Source organism: Perna viridis, chromosome 4, assembly GCF_037379345.1.
Source record: "Perna viridis isolate PV_CMFRI_1.1 ecotype Kerala chromosome 4, ASM3737934v1, whole genome shotgun sequence".
NCBI lineage: Eukaryota > Metazoa > Mollusca > Bivalvia > Mytilida > Mytilidae > Perna > Perna viridis.
This window is the reverse complement of record NC_142448.1, coordinates 49,665,818-49,678,622: the sequence shown is the minus strand read 5'-3', so window position 1 is coordinate 49,678,622 and position 12,805 is coordinate 49,665,818. Positions and strand designations below refer to the sequence as shown.

General features: G+C 34.3%; 2 protein-coding genes across 3 annotated transcripts in view; both read left to right on the top strand.

Moving 5' to 3' along the window:
- The first annotated feature begins 1,843 nt into the window (after positions 1 to 1,843).
- LOC148620393 (P-selectin-like) lies at positions 1,844 to 9,742 on the top strand. Of its 2 annotated transcripts, none has more exons than XM_088581250.1 (7): positions 1,844 to 2,002; positions 3,768 to 4,104; positions 4,450 to 4,626; positions 4,816 to 4,929; positions 6,393 to 6,638; positions 7,616 to 7,813; positions 8,827 to 9,742. In XM_088581250.1, the coding sequence occupies exons 2-7, from the start codon at positions 3,768 to 3,770 to the stop codon at positions 9,009 to 9,011; spliced, it is 1,257 nt and encodes a 418-aa protein (XP_088437376.1). In that variant the 5' UTR covers positions 1,844 to 2,002; the 3' UTR covers positions 9,012 to 9,742. The 2 variants fall into 2 exon arrangements, with proteins under 2 accessions (XP_088437376.1, XP_088437377.1); XM_088581251.1 differs by having other exon boundaries at positions 1,849 to 1,995.
- A 1,397-nt stretch (positions 9,743 to 11,139) lies between these two features.
- The window catches only part of LOC148620391 (filamin-A-like), a 44,345-nt gene continuing 42,679 nt past the window's right edge, over positions 11,140 to 12,805 (top strand). Inside the window, exon 1 of the mRNA XM_088581245.1 lies at positions 11,140 to 11,275. Coding sequence (XP_088437371.1) covers positions 11,219 to 11,275 — 57 coding nt within the window. The 5' untranslated portion in view covers positions 11,140 to 11,218. The remainder of the gene's footprint in view (positions 11,276 to 12,805) is intronic.

The following is a 12,805-nucleotide window of genomic DNA, read 5'->3' as shown; positions in this document are numbered from 1 at the left end:
TTTTGATTGCCACTGGAAATAGGGAGAGGTGGGTAGGGTCGGGCAATTTAGCCTCCTGTGGCGGAGCCATATGGTTCCTACTCCGGGAGAATACCACAGTAGGGTTCTTTAACGTGCGAGGAACGTGGCATCTTTCCCAACACGGTGCACCACTATGGTTTGCGGTCAGGTTTTTCGTATTATAGCCTGACACACGCATGTAACACGCCAGGGGTACCCCATTCCACCACCTGGGGCACACATCCCAGTTGCTCTGTGGGCAGAGCGCCCTAACCCCGGGTAGGGTTCTGAGCACTATTTAGTCGCCTTTTACGACAAGCTTAGCGCTGCTGCAGGCCTATTCTTTTAACACCCGGACCTGCACGGGGCAGCTGGGTTTGGAGTAGTAACCTAAGTATACGTACTAGAAAGGTAAGATTTGGTGTGATGCAATACTAAAACATGACTTAGTTCAGACGTAGGATGCAATAAGGGATCTTATATCTCTCTTTTGAAAACGCAAAAGATAAGCTGATGACAAACGGCCACTCGAATTCATCGAATACCGCCTGTTTTCAAAAATTGAAGGTAACCAAAATGAATGCCAGAACTTCCCTGTTTGATACGGCAATAATTCAAAAATGTTTTAACCGTTCAGCATATCGCTAAAACATGATTTTTAAAATTATTTTACTTAAAGTCCTTAGATTCGAAAAATAGTCGCCAATTCCTTGACATGATTCTAGCAGTGATGGAGGGCTTTTTTGTTTTTGTTTTTGTTTTGTTTTTTGTTTTTTGTTTTTGTTTTGTTTTTTGTTTGCTTGTTCCATTCAAAGTGCTTTCTTTGTGTTTAATATAAAAATTGGGTTTTTATAAGCACAAATTACAAATACAAATATTCCTTGTAGTTGATTCAAAATATAGATGCAATATGCCTCAAGAATTCAATTTGCTGAAGGTAATAACACAGTCTATAGCAATTCATATTTCAATCATTTTAGATTAAAGATCGGAATTGATGCAGCAGTCGGCAGAGCTTTTAGATTTGTAAAGCCTATTACCTTCTACAACTATCTCTTATACCACCACAGGAAAATAATTTCATTTGCATGCCCCTTCTCCAAATTCGCTGAGTGAAGTAGGTAGACATCCTCCAAGTGGCATGGTTATGCCTGAAAAGACTGTAAGCAGCATTGCGGAATGACTGCTCATAGTCGATGAAGATTGTAGTTGGTTGGTTGCAAGTTATAATGTTAACAGATCTGCTTTAGTTGTCTACATTACCTTGTGTAGATTATTACTAGATAGAAATGAGTGAACTGTTGGGTAGATAACAAAGGCATGCAGCATATGCAACTGAGTAAATATGTATAGAGACATGCATTTTTTATTTATGTAGAATGCTACAACAGCGCATATTGTGTCGTTCATCTCACCATGTATTGTTGAGTTGAAAATACTTATCAGAATCCTGTCAATTTTGCTTAGACGAAGGCATAGGAATATTGTGAGGAAAGGTGTCAGCCTTTGGTCGGGTGATTTTGCTTTTGTTTGCAATATTCATTATAGTAAGCTATATGGTCATGTGCCATGTGTACTGAAAATAGAGCTGTAGGTCCTACAAAGACTTAAATTGAAATCGAATAGTTCAACATTAACAATTTATAACAATAAGTTTGTGATTAGATGTGTTTGAAGTAGATGCCCATTTTTCCATTTCTCTTATCTTTTTTTACAATTCGGCGATTATTTGAGGCGAAAAATTACAAACAGTGATGTAAATTGATTCAGTACATGAGTACTTTGGTTATTCATTTAAATCTATTTCTGCATTATTGAACAGCACCGCTTTTTGCGTTTGTTTATATATTGTAAATGAATATATATTATGTGAGGGACTTTTAAATTACAAAACGTTTGGTAGACCAGGAAGTTTACTAGGCAGAAGTGTATTCAAAATTTATAAAAAAAAAAAAGATAATACCTTGTCATCCAGGGATTATTCGTAAAGGAAAAGTAAGCGGTAAGATTAATCATTAATTTTTATACAGTGAAACTCGTCTAAATCAAACCCCCTTGGAGTATAGAATTTATTCGGTTAATACAGGTGTTCAGTTTGCACTGGATCAAAAACATTAGAATTGATGCGATAGGTGAATGGTGTGGTGTAGAAAAGTTTGCGTTTTCTTCAGGGTTCGGTTTAGACGGGTTTGGCTGCATAAATAAATTATCATGGCCATAAAGCAAACAGAAACAGTTCATTTTATAAAACTATTTGAGCACATGTATCTGATCAATGGTTTCTGCGTTGTAACTGTCGGCACGTTTATTTATTGACTTTAAATTGAAAATTAATTTATTTAGTTAACGGTTACTTACCCTACAACACTCAATATTTAGCACTGTGTCGATACAACTCTTCTTACCCTCTGTCCCCGTTGCACCCACCTTCTTTTCATCATTCGTTTCAACATGTTCAGACTTTTCTTTCAACTCAAAGAACAGAAGGTTTTGTTTTATATTCTCTGTTTGCATGTCTATTAGTTTGTCTCGAACAAATATTGTGTCTGTTTTTGTGGAATCAATACCATTGCTGATATAATCTATCCTCTTTTTAAGGGTTATGTGTTCATCTTTAATGTCAGATAAGAATTGTGCACTTTCTTCCAACTTGCTTATTCTGTCTATGCATTGGAGTATTTCGTTATCAAGCCTATTATGTTTTATGTCCATCTTTTCTAAACGGTCTTCAATTTTATCTAGAGTGTTTAGTTTTGTCTCGACTCTTGCCATGCGATGGCAAAGCTGTTTAAAATAAGATTCTATAGCAGGCAGGATGGGGGATGGTGGTATTGGTGTGGTCATCATCGGCGGAAGGTACGACATGTATTGAGGTATATTTTGAAATCCCACATTTGGTGAACTTGTCAATGGTGTGCATTGGATTCCCTGATTTAATGAGTTATTCATTGCCATACTAGATTATTGATCGATACTTGAGTTGTCTTCACTTAGGTGTGTTTGAACGTACCTTGTTCTTGTTCTTGTGATTGTTTTCGTTGTTTACGTCCGTACAATGTCTTTTGTACATTAAACCAGATTGGTCCGTTGAGGAAGAATTTTCATACTTGTATTTATAAGCTGCTGAGCGCTGTGGTCGTTTTTACTTACTCCTGGGCATCACTTAAAATGTTTTATTACAAACTGAGTTCATTGTGACGCAGGAAACTAACAATAATCCATATTTTCTAAGTATTTTTTCAGCTATTTAAAATTCCTGCCATTTTCACTGACGCATGCGCATACATTTTCATTTCATGATTTGTTTACGTTGTAGATAACATTAATATTCAATACATAGACCACCCCCGTAAGAACGCCCCAATTGTTTAAAACTACATTACGTGTCATGGAAACGTGTTTCGATTTCATAGGACAATGCTCGTGCACAAACGTCTAATCGTTTACCTGATATTTTTGTGATACAATTAGTACGAAAAATATACAAAAAAGTAACAGGTAGAATCAAAGAAAAAAATGGACATATTTACGATAAAAAAAACTTTAATTGATAGCTATGATAATATCAAAAATACTCTCCGATATGTGACAGAAACAGTAAAAAAACTCTAATTTATGACTTTAACACGTACACTGCTCCAAGATAAACATATTCTTTGACAGATACACGTAGTATTTAAAAAGTTACTGTAACATATATTAGCCAAATTTATCCGTATTTAGCCGTATTCACGATATTAATATAGTTAGGATCTAAATTATTTCAGATGCTACCAATAGTTTCGCTAGTAGTCGCGAGTTACTTTATACCAACTGTGGAAGGGGGAATAAACTGGACTTATTGGGATAAATGCAACTGCCATTGGGGTACATGGGAAGCATGGAATACATGTAACAGCGAGTGTAATGGCAGACGATCCCGATCGAGAAAAGTCTGGCTTTATGATAACGATCCAAACTGTCCATTTGAGTTCGAGACATGTGCCTCCGGTGATATGGGTTGGGATTATTCCAGATGTAATGCATTTTGCCACAATGGAGGAACATCCGATAGCTACTCTTGCTCATGTGTAACAGGTTTCTATGGATTATGTTGTGGATTCCGTAAGTAACAACAGTTTCAACTCATTGTAAAAAAAAACTATCATTGTTTAAACATGTTTGTAATTAATAGCAGGAGTACAAACTATTCAATACTTCCACTATTGACATATTAAACTCGCAATGATATATAAACCTAAGCTTGCATAATATACAACAACTTTTCTGGGTCAAAATATAGGTCCAAATAATCCGGGCTAATAATATTCTACCCCTTCCCCTAAAAGTGTTTAGGCTGATCATTACAGAACAGTATAGAAAATATAACTTATCCAAACTATATTTAAATATGTAAACATAACATTGAAACTGTATATAACGGTATTTTGAATTTTTATATCTTTCCAGAGGTAAACTGTGGTGATCCGGGCTCAATTACAAATGGATATAAACAGGGTTTTATATACACTTATGGGAGTACGGTAACATATGGTTGTAATACCGGATACCAGTTGATGGACGGAAGTACCACCAGAACGTGCCAGTTGCTGGCAACCTGGAGCGGAACAAAGCCTAGCTGTGTATGTAAGTATGACAAAGAGTTAATACTCCTGTGAGTAACAACTTATGGGGGAACGTCGTATTGCATGGCCGTCTTGTTCCAGTTTGCATTTCGCCTTTGCGTAATGACAACAAATGATCGCTTACACTGGTACATCTAACTATCTTACATATATATAATTTATATATTAATATAACTTATCTAATTTTCAGATATGGACTCTTGTTCCAGTGGTCCCTGTAAGAACGACGCACCATGTACAAACATCCCTGATGATTTTACCTGTACCTGTACATCCGGCTGGTCTGGTAAACAATGTGACGTCGGTGAGTTTTCAATTTAAGAACTTTGCATGCGGATTTAGAAATTCCAAAAGCTGGGTGGTTGGCCTTAGGAAGGACACGCTCCTGTGAATTCAAGGAATTTTCTTTATAAAAATCTCTTTTAGCATAAGGGGAAAAACCATCGGCATATATCTCCGTCCCTGGATACGCCTATAATTCCTATGATTCCACTCCTCCCTGCGATATAAACAGTTTATTGGTTTCATTGTACAGTACAGAAGTCTCAAATATGCTCATTTACGACATGATGTCAAAATGAAGAAAAATGGTCGTCGTTAACGTCCGGTAACTTTAATTAATTAACGATAACTTACATAAACCTTGTCCGGTTTTTTTATATTCCTATAGTTTTTGTTTTGCCCCACTCCTTTTGGATATAATGGGCTTGAAGGGAAAAAAACTGTTGATCATTTGAATTGTTAGGAACAGTTTTTTTATCCGATTTTTATGATTCAAAGATCTCAATCTATTCCTTTTGAAATTTTGTTTTAAATATTGTTACAAGGTAGGCCTATCATTTACCGTTTTGGAGGAGGGGTCACAACCTAAATTATCGACTTTTTTATGTTTGGTCATATTTTGAAAATTGTTCATTGAATTTCAAATTCAAATTTTCAATTTCAAAATCAGTTATTGTGTCTATAATGAACTGAAGGTCCCAATGATTAAATGTGTCAAAACAGTCCAAACTTGCCCTAAATAAACATAGTTTGACATGCTGTGGTCATATCATGCTGCGCTCCGCGAAGCTATTTATTTTTGAAGCTACATCTAAGTTTTTGGTAATTAAAGTTTTATATTATATTTTCTGTGTAATCCAATACATGTTAGAATTCTGTCTTTTGTTATGCAGATTAACATTGTATATCTCTTATCCGTTTTGCGCAAACACCTTTGTTGAACGCTTGCATCGTCATTGAAGCCCTGATTAAGTGGAGAATTATAGATCTAGTATTTTTATTTCTAGCAATGTCGTACACCTATATTCTTATACACATAAACTCCTCCTGAAACATTGTATTATGGTTCTATCAAACTAGATATAAAGTTTATCATCCTATGGAAATTTGCACTAAGCAAAATAATTTTGTTCTGGGTGTTCGCAAGGGCATACAAACCGGTTTAAAGGTATTTGCATGTTTAGAGCGTTCACATGCACACATCAATGCGAACTCTTCATAAACAGTTCAATTTACACCGTTTTGCGATGAAACTTAATAGAAAGTTTAGTCCTCATACATTGTATGCGTATGAAAACAGAATAATATAGTTCTTGTCGATTATTTTGCAACATAAAACATCTACTTGTTAAGTATGCATATTAAGCGGGGTATCTTTTTGTGAGCTTGTTCTCCTTATTTCTAATTGACTGTACATATACTTTGCATGTTGCTGTTGTGCATGGCTGTGGAGATAATTATAGTAGAAAAAATCTTTTAAAACAGATGTACAGCCTCCGATCGTTACAAACTGTTCGGCAAATATTCTTGTAAGAACGTCGACGCTGACCGATACTGTCGAGTGGCAGATCCCGACATTCACCGACCCGCATGAGTTCGATGTGACTGTCACCGGCAACTACCCGTCAAACAGATTCGAGTTTCCTTGGGGAGACTATGTTGTCAGCTACAATGCACTAAAACCTACCAATGGACTGACTAAAGATTGTATATTCGACATCAAACTTCGACGTGAGTTGTAATTTGGGTATTTAGTTGTAATTTGACGTGAGTTGTAATTTGGGTATTTAGTTGTAATTTGACGTGAGTTGTAATTTGGGTATTTAGTTGTACTTCGACGTGAGTTGTAATTTGGGTATTTAGTTGTAATTTGACGTGAGTTGTAATTTGGGTATTTAGTTGTAATTTGACGTGAGTTGTAATTTGGGTATTTAGTTGTAATTCGACGTGAGTTGTAATTTGGGTATTTAGTTGTAATTTGACGTGAGTTGTAATTTGGGTATTTAGTTGTACTTCGACGTGAGTTGTAATTTGGGTATTTAGTTGTAATTTGACGTGAGTTGTAATTTGGGTATTTAGTTGTACTTCGACGTGAGTTGTAATTTGGGTATTTAGTTGTAATTTGACGTGAGTTATAATTTGGGTATTTAGTTGTACTTCGACGTGAGTTGTAATTTGGGTATTTAGTTGTAATTTGACGTGAGTTGTAATTTGGGTATTTAGTTGTAACTTCGACGTGAGTTGTAATTTGGGTATTTAGTTGTAATTTGACGTGAGTTATAATTTGGGTATTTAGTTGTACTTCGACGTGAGTTGTAATTTGGGTATTTAGTTGTAATTTGACGTGAGTTGTAATTTAGTTGACATTTATGTCAAGGAAAGTATGTTTAAGCTGTTTTATCATTTCTTTATACATTTCGAAGTTCAAACATGGAATTTAAATGTACCTTTACATGTAAGGGTGCCATATTTAATTCCTGAAAATTCACACAAAGTGAATAATCATTTTTTTTTCAATGATAATGATTTAGAATAAAAATGAGTCGTCATAAGATAGAGTAAGTTATGTAAAAGCGTGGGGAATGCAGTGTAGTCAAACTGCGTATTATTTTATTGTGTTGCAATTTTCGGTTCAATCTGTCTAACAAGAGCATTTCATTTTCTTAAGTGGTACATTTCAGCTTTATTTTACACTTTTAATCTTTCAGCTCATCCATGCGATGCTTTAGAAGTACCTTCAAACGGATCAATAATATGTAACAACTGGAAGACTGACTATGGTATGATATGTATACTTTTTTGTAAGGAGCACTACACAGTACCCCGAGGAACAGACCCCAGCGACTTTTATGTGTGTGGAGCCTCTGGTGCCTGGACACCGCGCAGTCAGATGCCAAACTGCTCTGGTAAATATAGAAATGTTGTTTGAAAAGAACGAAAAAAAGCCCCTTGACATGAATGCATAAAACTCGCTATTACCATTTCAAGATGTAGTTTTTTATGAATGTTACACGTAGAAGGGGAGATAATCGTAACATCACTCCTCAGGTTACTACGATTTTCTCACATTCAAAATAAAATTCTACTAAAATGTGTAAATGCGACTTATTCTGCTTATTTTGAATCAGTTTCAAATATTTGTGACAGATAATCATTTATTTACCTATTAATGAATAATTCAAAATAAATTGACTCTCAGTGCGTTTTTATTTTGTTGATTTATAACTCTATGTTCCAGTTTGGAAAGCTCGTGTAATATGTAAATACTTTTTTTTTCAAAATAGCAATCTTTAACTTCTCGCCTCGCATGGAAGTTGGGAATGATTTGAATATCCCGCAAAGAATATACATCATATAAGACTAGTTCGACAATACATATTCATGAATACTTTTGTTTCTTGTTTTTTTTTTGTTTTTTTTTTGTTTTGTTTTGTTTTGTTTTGTTTTGTTTTATAAATAGGACAATTAATTGGAAAAATGCCGAAGAACGTCTTGATTTAACTCGTGTGCGGAACTTGTTCCGTGCACGAGTTAAATCCCAAGCGTTCTCGGCGCAAGTGATCATATTTTGGTTATTCACGGTAACCAATTGATTATCCTGTTTGTTGTATGGATTTTCTTCATAATTTAACATGAATTTTAAATTACGTGATTAGCGGATTGATATCAAAGTAGTGACGATTTGGCGGGAGAAAGTCCGAAACTGGAATTACGGAATTTATTTCACAGTGAGAATGATTGAAATTGTTTACATTCGATAACACACTGCTACATGTATCCATATAATAATTACATTTCTTCTCGGAATTTGTTCAAAGATTCAACCAACCTAAGAAAAACATTTAAAAAAATATGCACGAAACAAAATCAAAAACAAAACGTTCAAAGGTAAAACAGTAACACGTGTTTCTTTTTACAGTGCGCCTTAGTAAATATGTGTCTACATCTGGCTACAAATTAGCTCCAACATTCTCTAGTTGTTCCGACGACATCCGGACCATGCAAGAATATTATATAGAAAAGCTTAAACAGTCAGATTTCAGTTACTTTTGTGATAAATATAAGGATGAATGTATTCCTGAAAATGTAGACGTTCAGTGTTAATCTTTGTTTCATATTGATATTTGTCGAAAATAAGTGAAAATGAACATTTATTTTATTTACATGTAATTGAAGTTTTTAACGAATTGTTTTAGTAAATTACTCCGCTTTAGTAGATCATCTTTTACTAATATGTCTATCACAATAGCTATGATTAGAATTATTCGGTTTTCATTGTTTGATAATAATAATAATAATAATAATAATAATAATAATAATAATAAAAATATTATTATTATTGTTGTTATTGTTGTTGTTATTGTTTTTGTTGTTGTTTTTGTTGTTGTTCCTCCGTATCAGCGGATTGTATTTATCAATCACCTTGTCTGCTCTAAGATACTCTAAAAAAAATGCTTTATGGAATCTGATGAAACTGTTTTAAATTTTTTATCACATGAAATTATTTTGAACCTCCAACTTTGTTGACCACCTGAATGATTTTAGTGGTTTCTTGGTGCAAAACATTAACTTTGGGGTTTTTTTTGTCGACCAAGGACCACATCTTCCACAAAATCTTTATCTCATGATGTATTGTGTCCCCTATTGGTTATCCAATACGGTTCCAGGGGAGGGAATCGAGGGATATCACCCGGTGTGCATTGCTCATCGTTTTCTTTTAGTAAACAATTGTTTTTCTGTTATCATTATTATTTTTTTTCATAATTATAATTGCTTTATGTAGAAATCGGACATGTCCTGTAGTAATAGAGATGCATTAAAGTAAGTTTAACTTATTTACTGCTGTGTTTACTTCACTGCAGACTTTATAGGTACATGTTGACCTATATCCCAATAGATGTAATAGCACACTAATATACTCAAAGGCAAGCCGACAGTGGCTCAAAGTATTTCTACAGATATTTAGTATATTATGATTAAACTATTGTATTTAAATATACGCGTGTGCTTCTGTCTAAAAACTTTTCTTTCTGAACTTTGCAGCCACCCTTTCGTATGAACAATTTGCATTTTGGTATGAATCTTCAACTTAATTGGTTGAAATATTTGGGGATCGGTCGCATTAATAGAATTCTTCATAAGAACGATTTTATAAGGCAAGGTCAATGATAAGTAAATTTTTGTTGTAACTGTTAAAATTTGTTGTGTTTTTTTGTAATATGTTTTTGACTTCATCCTGCTCCTGTTTTATGCTTCTTTGTATTTGTGAGATGGAGGGAATAATAGTGTCTCTTCAACTGTCACATATCGCTTCTGGTACTCGTATGATCCTGAACGGAATAAAAGCAGGAACGCCGGAGAGGATGAGACATCCAGCGGTTACCAAACTATCATGATTTTACTAGTAGAAAGTCAAAATCTACATAAACATAAGGTAGTTGGAATGCTATAAATCAACGCCAGAGAGTAATCCACTAATAATATCCTTGAATAGCAAGCTGCGATATTTACATTTGTCATTTGAGTACTAAATTAAGATCTAGAACTACTCTGGTGTCATGGTCTTATTACAAAAAGTAAGTGACTTTACTTTACATGTAACAGTGTACATTTCAATGGCGTTCAGTTGAACGAGAATTAGCCTTGTAGATGACGGATCAAGGTCAACAGTGCATAAAAATAAACATAAACTACGTTAAATCGGCATCCCACTGCTCTTCCTTTGTTTCGCTAATTAAGTTATTGGCAGTTAAGTACCACGATAATTAGTCACTATAATCCTATATGAAATAATCAGTACGTTTAGAGCATGAAACGTCATAAAGCATAATTTTTTGTCGACGTTCGTGAACTCTATAAAAAATTACGAAGTACAAGTATTTGTAAGATTCATGGTATACATGTACGCTGCTCCGAAAAAAAACCTGAAAGGGGTGTATTGAGACGTATTAATTTTGACACCTACTACACTCTTTGTTGTCTAGTCACACAATATTTTCTATCTACTAAACTTGTAAATTCGGAAATTTAAGTTGTTTTTTTTCGCGCAGAAGAATAATCTGTCCTTAACTATATAGTACATGTACTCTGACTTGAATCTTAAATGTTTAAGGATAATAAGTATTACACTGTAATACCTTGTAGCATAACCATGTTTTCCAACAAACGGCCTGACTCTTAGGGAGACGTCTATCATGTCTGGGGTCAAAATTTTTATTGCATCACTTGGGGTTCATTAAATACATAAAATAAAGAAACGGACAATTATCTTTTCTGATACTTTCCTCACTATCTCTTAAGCAATCAGCAAGATGTCTTGGAAATTCTCCGGTTCCGACCGTGATGCTAGATTGAAACATAACTCTGCGGTAAGCATTTTTATACTTTAAAATATCGCTCCACTTCGAACATTCAACTAATTGCAGTTTTATATAACAAGTGTAACGTCCGTCGTACAATAATTCGGAAGATGACTTAAAGCACGTCTAATTTTCCACATGTATACATGTAACAATTTGGCCACCTTTTCCTATTTTCGCCCATTAAAAATGCAGTGGGTAGTTATTACAGTGCATCTTATATATGATATAAATAACAGTGATTCACACTGTGAAAAAAAAATCGGTAATTTGGTAAATTCACTCGCCAAAAGTCACAACGCAAATATAAATCCGCAGATAAAAAAAATCAAAATTTATGTTGAAAATCGCCATTATTATTGGCGAGAATCTGTATGATAAATATGATAATTAATTGGTTATCGAAAATGGCTAAAAATGATGCATTAAGATTCAAACTCGTGCGCGGAACAAGTTCGAGACGTTTTGATTATTCACTTACATGTACCAATTGATTATCTATTATTCACTTACATGTACCAATTGATTATCCTATTATTCATTTACATGTACCAATTGATTGTCATATTATCCATCACAGCATTGAAATCAACTCGCCGGACGTACATCTATTTAATTTTTAATTTTTTTAATTTTACTATTTAATTTGTTTTGTTTTTGTTGGTGACATAAATGTGTACGTGTATTTCGCTGCTCTGCATTGTACTTGCTTTATTTTCTTTTTAAGTTTCTTTGAGGTGACCATACATGTGAATAGTATTTCAGGTTAGAACTTATCGTTGATTTAAAAGCCACACTTTTTTGTTTCGGTGTTTTAAATTTACAGGTTTTTTCTATAAAATTAAGTGATGTTGTTAACTTTTGAAGAGATGTTGATAAGTGTGGCTCATCTCATGTAAATTGAAGATGTTATGCCCATGTATCTTGCTGTCATGCAGTAGAATAAAAGGTCAAGGCCAAACGCACCGAGGGAATATCATGCCCTGCTATTTATGCTCTACCAGATAAAGTGTAGAGATATAATGTGAAACCCTCTGACAAGTTGCTTGTCCGGTCTTCCGTCTGTCCGTCTCCCGACGGTTTTCAGATTTTAAATTGAGAACGGGCGATTTTTGTTGAAACTTTGCACACACAGCAAAATCCAAAATGTAGTTTTCGAGTAAGGCTATTTTAAACATTTTGTCATCCTTTGATTACAATTACGTGGCGGAGTATCACTTCCTGTTCCATCAATGCCCCTTTTTTTTTGCTAATACAAGTATATACTTCGATTTTCATAACGATGAAAATAGCTAACAAATTAGCAGTCGTTAATAGTAATCTGTAATATAAAATCGGAGGATTTTACAGAGTTTTAGCCCACGAACTTCGTTTTTTCATGATGTAAAAATTTCTCACTATTCGAGTTTTTTTTGTAACATGTTAGTTTGATATATTGACTGAATAGAGACACACTTTTTATGACGGTAATTTAAACGAATATCCCTCAGCATCACATAGGGTCTGATTAGGTTTATTACCACTATAGAGGGGAAGTAA